Source organism: Manacus candei, unplaced genomic scaffold (genome assembly GCF_025592945.1).
Source record: "Manacus candei isolate 608988 ecotype Guabito, Panama unplaced genomic scaffold, ASM2559294v1 h1tg000003l, whole genome shotgun sequence".
Classification (NCBI taxonomy): domain Eukaryota; kingdom Metazoa; phylum Chordata; class Aves; order Passeriformes; family Pipridae; genus Manacus; species Manacus candei.
The window spans coordinates 8979785-8992090 of record NW_026138051.1 but is presented as its reverse complement, the minus strand read 5'-3'; the positions used below and the strand labels follow the sequence as shown (position 1 = coordinate 8992090).

General features: G+C 51.1%; 1 protein-coding gene across 4 annotated transcripts; it reads left to right on the top strand.

The window, feature by feature from the left end:
* The first annotated feature begins 319 nt into the window (after positions 1-319).
* Positions 320-10921, top strand: ATP1B4 (ATPase Na+/K+ transporting family member beta 4). Of its 4 annotated transcripts, none has more exons than XM_051788783.1 (9): positions 320-438; positions 670-734; positions 2660-2822; positions 5516-5644; positions 6500-6604; positions 6863-7059; positions 7699-7755; positions 8454-8549; positions 9479-10921. In XM_051788783.1, the coding sequence occupies exons 2-9, from the start codon at positions 672-674 to the stop codon at positions 9638-9640; spliced, it is 972 nt and encodes a 323-aa protein (XP_051644743.1). In that variant the 5' UTR covers positions 320-438; positions 670-671; the 3' UTR covers positions 9641-10921. The 4 variants fall into 4 exon arrangements, with proteins under 4 accessions (XP_051644743.1, XP_051644722.1, XP_051644732.1 ...); XM_051788762.1 differs by having other exon boundaries at positions 324-482; XM_051788772.1 differs by having other exon boundaries at positions 427-524.
* Positions 10922-12306: the final 1385 nt, after the last annotated feature.

The window sequence follows — 12306 nt, the reverse complement described above, 5'->3', positions numbered from 1 at the left end:
TGCTGGGTGCCACAGCAAGGTGTCCCTCTGGATTTTGTCTGGTTGGCTGTGCCCAGCTCTTTAAGCCAGGTCGAGGAAGCCAATGCTGTGAACTGCTGGCTGCCGTCTTTATTTGAAGGGGTAAATATAGACCTGCCCCTTGCACTGCCCCTTCATTGCAAAAGAGATTTTGTAAGTGTTAACTGTGGCCCGCTGTGACTGACAAGCACACATTGACCGACATGTGGCCATAGGAAACCCTAGTGATTTGCTAATGTTTATTAACAGCTGCAGGGTCTCCTGGGGGCGAAGAGCCTGGCTTTCCCATGTAGGGCACTGACTGGCAGTGATGGGGACCCAAACATGAGGCAGGATGCAGTGAGGGGGCTGCAAAGGGCACCAGATTCCAGAGGACTCAGGATGGGATCCTGTTGCATTGAGCTCACCCCTCTTGGGAAAGCAAGTTATTTTTTGATCCACTCCTGAACGCTGAGCTTTGCAGGGTAGAGAGGGAAAGCAGTGTGGCTCCCCACAGACAGGCAGAGGTCTTGGCACAGCTGTGTTTTTGGGAGGTGCTGTGGGGCTATAGGGCTGTGCCTGTGGGTTACTGAGAGCTGGGGTGACATGGCACCCACAATGAGGCTCGTGCTGCTGTGCTAACATTCATATTTCTCTGCATTTCCCACCCAGGGATGGACAGGAACACCAGCACCAGGGGCATGGAGGGCCAGCACAGCAGTTCCAGCCAGGAGGCGGTGAGTGTTTTGGGGGCTGCTGGCCACCCTCCAAGAGGAGAGTGGGAGCTGCTGCAAGGACCTGCTTCATGGCTGATAAATATAACTACTTTGCTTTAGGAAATGCTGCTTTGTCCCTTTGGCAAAGCACTTTGTACTGGGAGGGGAAAGGACAGTGGCAGGTCTGGCTAGTGGTGCTGGCTGATGAGGGGGACTAGGAGGGACGGGGACACCTGGGCACAGTGACTCTGCACACCTGGATTTCAGCAGGAGGAATCCCCCATTGAGAGCTGACCTGGTCTGGGGTGAGGAAAAGGGAAAGCCCCTGGCTTCCCCCAGGACACCTGCAATTGGCAGCACAGAGTGATCTCGCCAGGGATCCAGCTTTTCTTTTCCTGCTGTCATGGCCCACAGCAGCCCAGTGCTGTCCAGTCTTCCAACACATCCTACCTGGCTGTGTGTCCCATCCTGCCCCAGCTGCTGCCACTCCTTCTGCACCTTGTCCAAGTGAAAGGGACTGCTCCAAGACTGTCTCTGTCCTGGGCTGCAAAGCTAAACCGCCTGGGAGGTGGTTCATTCCAGACCTGACCCAGCTCCCTAGCTAAGAGGCGTCTGCCAGGCAGTGTGGCTGTCCCATCCTGTCCAGCTGCCCCACACCGATCTCGTGTTTCCATCAGCCCGTACCATGTGTGCCCTGTACCTCTGGCCATGCAGGAGCTGGCTCGGGAAGGGCTCAGCCTGGGGTGCAGGACCTGGGCCAAGCATTGCCTTGGCCGTACAGGAACCGTGGGCACTGTGCCGGGAGCAGGCTCTGACGCAGGCGGGCTAACAAAGGAGTCCCACCGGGGCTTTAGCCAGAGCCGATCAGGGCAGTCAGTGGGATGCTGATGGTTTCCAGCCACGCTGGGTCTGACCAGGCTCCCCAAGGGACACATTCAGGCTTTGGAGTCAGTACTCTGCCCCCATTCTCACTGTTTTGCAGTATTCGTGTGTCTGCGCAAGAGTTTAATCCCCCCGCCCCCGATTCAAAGGTGTTTCCAAGCCAGGCGTTCTGCCAAGCTGTCGGCCGCTTCCCGGCTCCCCCGGGGCAACCTACGGGGTGCAAATGTCTTGTTTGTCAGCCCTGGCTCCAACAGGTGCCCGCGGCCGGCAGGTTTCCATGGCCCTCGGCGCAGACACGGGGCGATGCTGCATTAAATGTGGGGAGGCGATGAACCCATCCAGACCTCAGCATCGCCCTCCTCCCCGGCTGAAAGCCAGGTCAGCACCTTCTCCTACCTCACTGCCTGCTTTTGGAGACACAGAACATGCCCAGGTTCAAAGACGGCTGCTGTGTCTCAAGCGACTCTTGGCCAGGGCCAGGTACAGAGAGGTTTGTGTTCCTCAGTTCTGGACAAACAAGTTTTCACCACCGAGGCAAAATACAAACTGTTGCAACCTGAGGGGATGCTTTTCCCTGGAACTCAGCATAATTGAAATATAACAACACAGGGATTTCTCCAAACACTAAACACTTCTTCCTGCACCAAGAAAAACAAACTGAATGACCTTATATGCTGCTGCCTGCTATCATCTGTGGTAGCACTGAAAATGTGCATTTGAGCTCAGAGATGTTGCAGAAGCGTGGGAACAGTCCTGACCCTCCCAGATCACAGGTTTTCTTTGATCATGTTCATACAGGTGGAAAAAGATGAGTTTCTGTAAATGCCAGGACAAGGAGACAGTGCCCAGTGTGATGGCAGTGACGTACATGTCATGGAAAAATGGGTGCTGGGTTCTAAGAGATCTTAAGTCGGAACAGCCAAAACTGCCTCTCTTTAACTCAAGAGTGATGATGGGAAAATGGAAATTTGAAACATTTCCAGCTATTAAGTGCTTTTGCATTTATTTTTGGCCAATGAGATGTTCAGCTTGCCTGTGGGGGTTGTGTTCTGTAACTCTTCCAGGAAAATAAGCATGAGGAGAAGGTCCAAGATCCTGACAGAGGGAAGGACGAGACCAAGGCAGAGATGGGGAGCAAAACCTGGGCAGACCTGGCTGGGGAGATGAAGATATTCCTGTGGAACCCGGAGGAGAGAACATGCCTGGGGAGAACAGCCAAGAGCTGGGGTAGGTCTTTGCTCAAGCCCTGCTTCTGGGGATTGTTGCCTTTTCTGCTTCACAACAGATTCACTTAACTGTGAATGTCCTTGATAGCTTGGACTGACCACCCCTGTCCATTTTTTTTAGTGAAAATATTTCTAGCCAGTGCAATAAAGAACTAGTGAGGAGGACAAGCAGAAAACTCTTGGTCTGGGTGTTAATGTTCACTCAGAGTGTGAAAGCAAAGATTTCAGGCTGCCCAGACTGAGTCCTGGAAAGAAATTTAGAGTCTGAAAAAGCATGGGGGCTGCAGGTCAGTCTGCTGCAGCCATTCATCTCTGCTTCTGCCAGCACCCCAGCTCCTGCCTGTGTAAATCAGGAGCCTGTGGGACAGTGGCTTTGGGGTCATCAGGTTGGTAGGGGAAGGGTACTCAAGCTGTAGGGCAGGTGTTTTGTGAAGGGTGCACACCATAGGGCTGAGCAGCCCTCCCTGCCCATGTGATCTCTGGCTCTGGGGAGGGAAGGGCTGGTCCCCACTGTCACCCCACAGCTTCCCGGGGTGTGCCATGGTGCCCACAGCAGAACCCACAAGTGCTGTCAGGGCCAGTGGGCTGGGATGTGCCAGTGAGGGTTCTCAGTACCCTGTCTATTTTATCTGCATCCATGTGGCCCTCAAAAATTACCTCAGAGGCTGGAGGTGCCCCGGGTGGTTAAGAGCAGCCCGTTGCTGTGGGGAGAGCTCTGCTGCAGGCTCGGTGCAAAACCAAAGTGCCACAGCACATGCGGTGCCGTCCACCTTTCCAGCTCTGTTCTGACAGCACACAGCTCCCGTGGCAGAGTGAAAATCCCAACCTGAGCCCAGAATCACTCGCACATCCACACCAGTGTAAGGCTGTGAGCTCTCGGGGCTGGTGCTCAGTGTTGGCAGCCCTTGGCTGGCACTGGCAACATGTTGCAAGCCCCGCAGCCTGCCTGTGCCCCTGTTGAGCACTCTGGGTCTCCTGCAAAGCCTGTGGGGACAGCCAGGAGGGGAAGCTGCCCACCAGCACCAGAGGAGGCTGAAAACCCACAAACATGAGCCAGGGTCAGATCCTGACATCCACATTTGCTCCCCTGTGCCCTTTGCTGGCCATGGAGGCAGCACAGTTCTTCTGCCCCTTTGCTGGATGGGAAGGTGCAGAATGAAGTGCGGGAGCAGTATGGGGGTGACAGTCCTTAGGGATGTGGGTTTGTGTTTCTGGAGGCTCTGCCAGGTGCTGAGAAGATGCCTGTGAGAGAACTTGCTCGGTCTGATGTGGATGTGACCCTGCTAGCAGTTATTTATTTTCAGCCTCAGGGTGGGTGCAGCATCCTCCTGCACCCTGGGATCATCGTGCTCTGCCATAGGATCCCACTCTCCATGGACACACATGCCCTCGGTGCACACACTTGTGCTCACATGCCCGTACAGGGGGACAGGAGAGAGACATTGAAACTACTGTGAAAATCAAAATTTCTTTTAAAGTGAGAACACTTGGAGGTGAATGAAGCTGAACTTTCCCATCCTCATCTCATGGGTGAGGAGGAAATTTGCCCAGCCTGGGGCTGCTCCCCCGTGCTGCTCTGAAGGTGTCCCCCACAGACTGGGGGCTCAGGGGACTTGCACTGACAAAGTGCAGGGCCACAGGGTTATCACTGGAGGGCCCAGGCCCTGGGAAAGGCTGCACCCCCATCTCTGCCAGTGACAATGCTCCCGCTGCACTGCAGGAAACATCAGAAGGGCAATGCAAGTGGCAAGATGTTTCAACAAGCATCATCTTGGCACCCCAGATGCAGTTCTAGCTCTGCCAGGTTGGGGCAGAGGCACCATCCAGCATCACAATGGCAGGGCTGGGCATTGTCTCTGCTGTGCCACCAGCAGCAGTGATGGTCCCATGCACCTCAGCTCAGCTCACAGCAGGACATGGCCCTCAGTGTTTCCCAGCACCGTGGCTGCGGCAGAAGCACGGCAGGAGAGCACATCTGTGTTCCCAGGGCTCCCCCCGAGCTGCCGGAACGTTTCTCCTGGGAAATGTTTGGGTTAGGGCTTCACTTTGCTTTCTGAACCGCTGGGTTTTATTCATAGGCCGTGGCCTCCTGAGACATCCTCAGCCATGAGCCTGGTCCAGAGGAAAAACAAACCCATTCCCTGAATGTCCGGGCCATGAAACAGCCAGTGTGGTGCTGCAGCCCCGGAGTGTTCAGATGCTGCTCACTGAGTCTCAGCACAGGGTCCCTGCCAGGCAGGGGACACGAGTCAGGGCAGGAGCATCACCCACAGCCCCATCAGGAATTTGGAGGTGCTGAAGCCAGTGGGTATCCTTGCATGTTACCATGCCAAGAGCAGGTGGGAAGGGCAAGAGGCAAGGCTGGGTCTGTCTGTCGGAGAGAGCTGAGGCAGGTGGACACGCAGACAGCTGGTCCTGACAGCTCTGGGAAGGGCCTTGCAGCAAAAGGGGTACAGAGCCAAGTAGCAGCTGCCCCAGCCCCAGGGCTGGGCAGGGAGCATGTCTGGCTGAGAGTCCTGCACCCAAAACCACCAGGGTCTGTGTGCAGGGGGTGTGTGTGCAAGCTCCCACCTCCACCACGGACTCAGAGCTGCGGAGGACGCCGAGCTGAGCACGACTGTGCATCCCTGTGGGACGCCTCCCACGGGATGTGCTCTGGTTGCATCAACAGCAACATGCCTCTGTCTTTTGCAGGCCTGATCTTACTGTTTTACTTCGTTTTCTACACGTGCCTGGCGGGAATGTTTGCTTTTTGCATGTACGTGATGCTGCTCACGCTGAGCCCCTACACGCCCAGGTTCCGGGACCGTGTGTCTCCGCCAGGTACGTACCCCAGCCAGCCTGACCCTGGGCACCTCTGAGGGCACTTGCCCAGCAATGGCCTACTGAAATGGCATGGCTGGGACTTCAGACAAAGCCCTGCTGGAGCTGTACACTCCCACAGTCACCCAGCCCTCCATCACACAGGGTGTTCTCGCTTACCTCAGGGCACTGACAGAGCTGCATGTTCTCTGCAGAGGATCAGACATCTTAAATAGCCCCATGGGAAGCATTTGTCCTGATTATACTAATTGTTATTCTAATTATGCTATTTATTGTTATTGTTATTCTCAAGGTAAATGGCCAAGTTTAGTCATTTCATAGGTGATGCTGATTCATTTCAGCTGCTTCCTGTTTATACCTCATATCTTCAAAACAAAATGCAAATCAAGAGTAATTTTTATTATATGGGGGAGTTCTGGCAAGATAATGTTCAGAATATCCTTTCCCTGTATCAGACACAGCATTTTCCCTGTGTTTTTGTGTTGGTGAGGAACACAAGGCCCTCTCACCTTGACCCCTGTCTGGAGCCAGCCAGGCAGCTGGGAACATGGAGAATGCCTCAGCCCCTCTGTGCAACCCCAAACCCATCACTTACCCACAGCACTGCTGAGACCCTCCATATCTCCCCTGTTTCCTGGGATATTTTGACGTGTATATGGTGTTCTCTGGGGGTGAAATGGAGGTGAGGGATCAGTAGGTTGAGAAGAGAGTCGATCTGTGCACTGGTGCTGCCACTGTCATGGCTGTGCCCAGCCCCAAGCCCAGTCACAGAGCAACCAGCCCCTACAACACACACCCGAAGCCCATGGCCAGTCCACCCACGTTTGCTCTATCAGAGTCCATCTCCTTCTTCAGGAGTGATGATCAGGCCATACTTGAATGGGTTCACCATTGCCTTCAATGTCTCTCAGCCCAACACGTGGCAGCCCTACGTGGACAGCATGCACCACTTCCTAGCAGGTAAGCTCTTCATCACCCCAGGAATCATGCTGGTGAGTTGTTTCCATCCATGCACACATGGGTGCAGGGGTCTCCTCCTGGGCATCTCATGACCCCCATTTGGAAAGCGAGGCTCAAAAGGACATGGGAGCTGCTGTGGGAGGGAGCTTTGCCTTTCTGGGTGGGACTTTCTAATGCCCTTGACATGTGGATGTACTCTGAGAGTGGGGGTCCATGCAGGTCTCAGGAAATTTTAACAAGTCTCTTGGTCCCCACCAGCTTATGATGACAAAGTTCAAGAAGAAAAGAACATCGAGTGTGTCTCGGGACAGTACTTCATCCAAGGGGGTGATGACAGTGAGGAGAAGAAGGCCTGCCAGTTCAAGCGCTCACTGCTGCAGAACTGCTCTGGCATTGAGGACCCAACGTTTGGATACTCCAAAGGCCAGCCCTGCATCCTGCTGAAGATGAACCGGGTACAGAGGAAGCTTTTCATCTCAATTCCTTCCTTCAGTGCATCCCAGTGTGATAAAGACCATGCAGGGACTGAAACTCTTTCGCTTCTCAGGCCCAGAGAAAAAGTGAACTAGAATCCCCAAACTTACTGGCTCATACCCACTAGAAAACATAAAAAAGAAACACTACAAAACTTGCTTGATTTGATTTGCTGAGGCCTGAGTGCTTAGAGGATCTTGTGCCAGGCCCTTCTCTGGGAGGAACTGAGCTTTCAGGGTACATTCCAGACCCCAGGCACTTTACAGTGGGAATTTTCATAGAACTGAGTTTATTTTAAATCTAACAGCATGGTGGTTCAGTGCATACTGCTGGGAAAATAAGTCTAAGAGGATGTGAACTGTGCGGGGAGGGGGCTGTGTTACTCCAGGGTGTTTGGGCTTTCTGGGTGCTCTGCTCTGCCCCTGCTCTCAGGCACCAATCCAGCACTCAGCCAAGGGCAGGTCACACTGTGTGGGGTGGCAGACCCTGCTGTAGGGACACACAGCTCCTGTCCTGAGCAATGTGACTGGCACCCAGAAAGGTTTAAGCCCTGGAGAAGGGTGGCAGCACATGCTTGGCACTGCATTTCCTACAAGCATGGATGGTTTTTGTTTTTGCAGATCATAGGCTACCGCCCTGGCGCTGGGGTCCCTGTGAGCGTGGACTGCAAAGTGCAGGTACTGCTTTCCTTCATGCTGGGCACTGTGGTGGGTACAAGGCCAAATGCCAATGCCAAATGATGGACCCCACCACCATCTGTCTTCATTTTAGCCCCAAACACTCACAGGACCCAGTGCTGCCCATGAGTCTGGGTGCAAGTGGGGGCTGGTCTGCTGAGAGCAGCAGAGGCCACCAGTCTCCTGCTTCCCACCTTGGCCATCACCCTCTGAGCGCTGCTGGCTGCTGTCAGCCTGACTGGCAGCACTCTGCTCAGCCCCTGTGGCAGACCTGCTGGGCTGGGTACTGCAGTGCCAGCTAGAGCCTGGAACCAGGGGAAACATGTAGGAACTGCTCACATCCATCTCCAGCCTCTCCACAGCACCCTCAGTCCTGGGGGGCACCCCGCAAGCCAACTGCAATAAGGGGAAGGAAGGGCTCCCACTGCCCAGGCAGCTGCTGGATCATACCCTAGAAATCAACAGGCAGCAAACTGAAACCCTTGCCCATGGCTCCATAGCTCTGTTCTGCCCTGGCTGGATCAGGAGAGCAGCTGTGCTCACAGCAGGCACCCTGCGGGCAGCGCAGCTGAGCCCTGCCGTGGGCTGGCAGGAGACATCCATATTAAAGCTCCTTTGCCTTGCTCTGCAGGGAGCTGCATTTTGTGTCCCATGTCCTATGTGTGTGTGTGTGTCCTTATTTTTTTTTCTGATCACAGAAAGGCAATGAGAGCCATCTCAGATCCGTGGACTTCTACCCTGGGAACGGGACGTTTGACCTCATGTATTATCCCTACTACGGCAAGTTCACTCATGTAAGTTATGGCTCTGGCATCTCTGTTCTGCCTCTTTGAGGAGGAGAGGGCAGGAGCTGCCATGCAGAGTACAGATGTGCTTTCTGGCTATTTTGGGCAGATGCAGGCAGGAGGGAGGCCATGGGCACTGGGATTACAGTGCTCTATTTCTGTCTCTGACAAACCACGGGATATCCTTGGGGACTCCTTGCTAGCAATGGGAATGATTACATTTACCAGCTGGAGACTAAGATTGGCATTGCTAACTCCCAGGGAAGGTCTCAACACCAGCATTTTCCCAGGATATTAGGGAAGTCAGGGGTTAGGTGACACAAGAGGAAAAGGATGGGGCATCTGACAAAGCTATGGCAAAACAGCTTTCAGGCTGGATGGCTCCAAACAGAGCAGTCCAACATCAGCAGCTATTTCTGAACATGCTGGCCAGCACTGCTCTGAGCTGTGCTGGGCTGGACTGTGTTGGGAGGGAACATACCATCACAAAAAAACCTGAAATGGAAGATGAGACAGGCACTAGACTCCTATTATCATACTGCTGCCAGCTGAGGCTGAGTAACAGCCCCAGATGCCATGTCTGCACATGCTTTGAGCACACAGATCCATGGAACACCATGGATTTCTTATTACAAACCATAGGCTGGTTTTTAGAACAGCAGAAAGTATTTGAGAGTCCCATTGTCTGGTGTTGTCCTGGGTAATCAGCCCAAGAGGCAAAGGTGCACTACAAAACTCCAACATGATCCCATCCCTCTCAGGCACAGACACAGAAAGGCTCAACTTCATCATCCCAAGGGACCACGATGGACATCAGGGAAACGCTCTCAGATGCCTTGGGAATCGTGAACCAATTACTAATGATTTTACTGATCGTGAGAGCCCAGCCTGCCTTTCTGCTCCCTCGAAAATTGCACTTAAATCTCCCTTCTTTTCAGGTCAACTACACATCCCCACTGGTGGCCATGCACTTTACAGACGTGGAGAAGAATCACTTGGTCCCCATTCAGTGCAGTCTGAATGGGAAGGGGATTATCAACGACCTTAACAGCGACCGCTTCCTGGGCCGGATCATCTTCACACTCAGCATCGGGAAGTAGCCACTGCCAACACCAGGCACTTAGGTTAAGTCAGTCAGAGGCTTTTTCCTTTTTAAAGCATCAAGCCAGCATTTTTTCAGCTAGGAAAAACAGGCACATGGAGATTACTGTTAATTTATTTTTGTTCATAGTTAGGAAACAAAGGAAATGCAATGGAGCATGGATCCACATTTTTCATCACCTGATGTAAATCATTATTAGTAAAAATTAAGTTATCTCCTGGGTAGAGAACCTGCAAAAGCATTTCAGTTTTGATTAAAAATCCTCTGGTATCCAAATGTTATTTTCATAAGGTCTTTTACAATTGACCCCTGTGGAATGCATTTTTCCTGGCTTTAAATTTTAAATTTTACCATAGTTTTATGTGCATTTCTCAGGCAAAAGCTAACAAGAGGGTAGTTTATTAGCACTATTATTGTTAAAATAATAAACAGCAAAAATTCTGGATTATGCCTGCAATAACTGAGTTTAAAAGTGAAAATGGCAGTTCTCAAAATGCCTCCTAGGATCTTCAGCACCAGAAGCATCTTGACTGCAGCATTTTACACAGCTTGTTCAGCACACCCAGGGTGTTGAGCAAGGGCCACATAGAAAATCATTTGCCCTTGAACCTTTCCAGCTGTTCCTTTCTGATGTGGGAAGATTAATGCATTTGTCCCTCCCTCCTCCTCACTCCAGTACTTCTCTCTGCCCCAGGAATCCTCATCAAGTCTCTTAGGCAGGGCCAAGCAAAAGGAGCCCTCTTGTCACAGTTCACAAGTTGGCAGTGCCTCATTGCTTCCCCTGATCAGGCACAGAAGTGCCCAGAGCTTTCAGACTGGTTCTTCCCTGGTCCAGAGAGGTCACAGCTCTAACGCTGCAGCAGCCACAGGGAAACACTCGGTGGTTTAATTGTTAAAGGGTCAATGTGGATATGGATGAAGCCCCCAGCTCATCATCCCCAAAGGCTGATGGAGCACATCTGTCCCTGTCCCAGCAGAGCACTGCTACCCTAAGCAACCTCTGCTGCACGGGCCACCCAACCCTCCCAGCCCTTGTGTCTGAGACATGAACTGCACTCTGCATGGTGGGAGCTACGAGAACACAGCAGGACAGGACACCTTGGGATAATGTACTAGTTGGAAAGCACACTTACTAAAATTACTGACTGAACAGGAGCATTATGGTATGTTTGTCCTACATCCTAGTCCAGGTACTTAATCTGCCGTCATTTCCTGATCTATATAAGTCTCTAAGAAGTAATTTTTTGTATTAAAAATAAAGTGACTACAGTAAAATTAACTCTGTGGTAGCATTCTTCAAACACTGGTGTAAGAGATGCAGTTTGAGACTTTAGCTCCCTGTGCTGGCCAGTTAGGGACTGAATTTCAAAGCAGTGTGTAACTTGATCCTGGAATTCTGAGCACTTGATTAAGTGGAATTCTGAGAACTTGATTAACTTCCTTAGGCCAAAGAGTTCAGGAACCCAGAACAATAAGACTCCCTCTACACTATCACAGCCAACCATCTGGCAAAACCTATTTATTAAGAACTGTTAAAAACCTGAACCAGAGGTAGTTTAGGAACTAATTCTGCTCAGATGTCATCATTCAGATGACACTGACAGAGCCAGGGCAACACAATCATTCTGCCTGCACAAGTTATCTGAAAGGGCATCTTCTGATCAACAGAAATTGCATTCTGCCAAGGAGGAGGATCCTGGGGGAGTGGCTCTTCTTTTGCCATCAGAAATACATGGAACCCACAAGCACTCCTCCCCCTGCCAATTGCTTTAGCTCTTTTAATACATTTATACTTCTGTGGGGTCTTGAAAGGAAACCAAACCCTTCATGCTTTTTGCTGTGAAATTAACAGTTCTTATGCTAGCAACAAGGTAAAACTTTATTTAACGTCTATTCCTTATCTGCCTGTTGGAAGGATTCATGAAGTAGCAGGCCCTTTAGCAGACACTGGACCCTTGCTTTGATCAAATCAACGAAATAAAATTGACTTATTTGGATGCAAATGTGTGAACAGCTTAGAAGCAAGAGCTTCTGTTTCCCCACCAACACCCAGATCCAGGCATGTTGACAATCCCATTGCAAAAGCTTTCAGAAATGGCATGGGTTGTCTACTTACACTGAAACAAAGCTTTATAAACACAAGAGTTAACTTTATTTTCCACACACATATTCTGCTTTCAGCATATTTGTACAGTCATTTCAAGATCTGGAAAACTGTATACACCACTCTTCATGCTGCAACAACCTGAAAGTGCTGGATCAACTTTTGACTTCTATTGAAGCTCAAAATAATACTTTATATGTATATATAAAATATATATATATGTGTATGTGTCTGCATCTGGGAAATGACCACATTTTACTAAAATAGCCTAGCGAAAGTGATGTTAAATACTTCAGTCTGCAATCTGAGCACAAAACCATAGCTGGGATCCATCTGCTGGCAGCAGAGAAGCACCACACTCACCAGGGGGTGTTATTCAGAAATTGCCAGCCTTGAAATAATTCCATTTACCACTCTGGCAGGAAAATCAAGTATTGAGAGAGCAAAGGTACAATATAAAAGACCAAGACAACCAAATCTGAAGCACACAGTCCAACTCAGCAGCATTAAATTACGTTCCTAAAAAAAAAGACAACTTGGTTCAAGAGCCCATCTGCAGT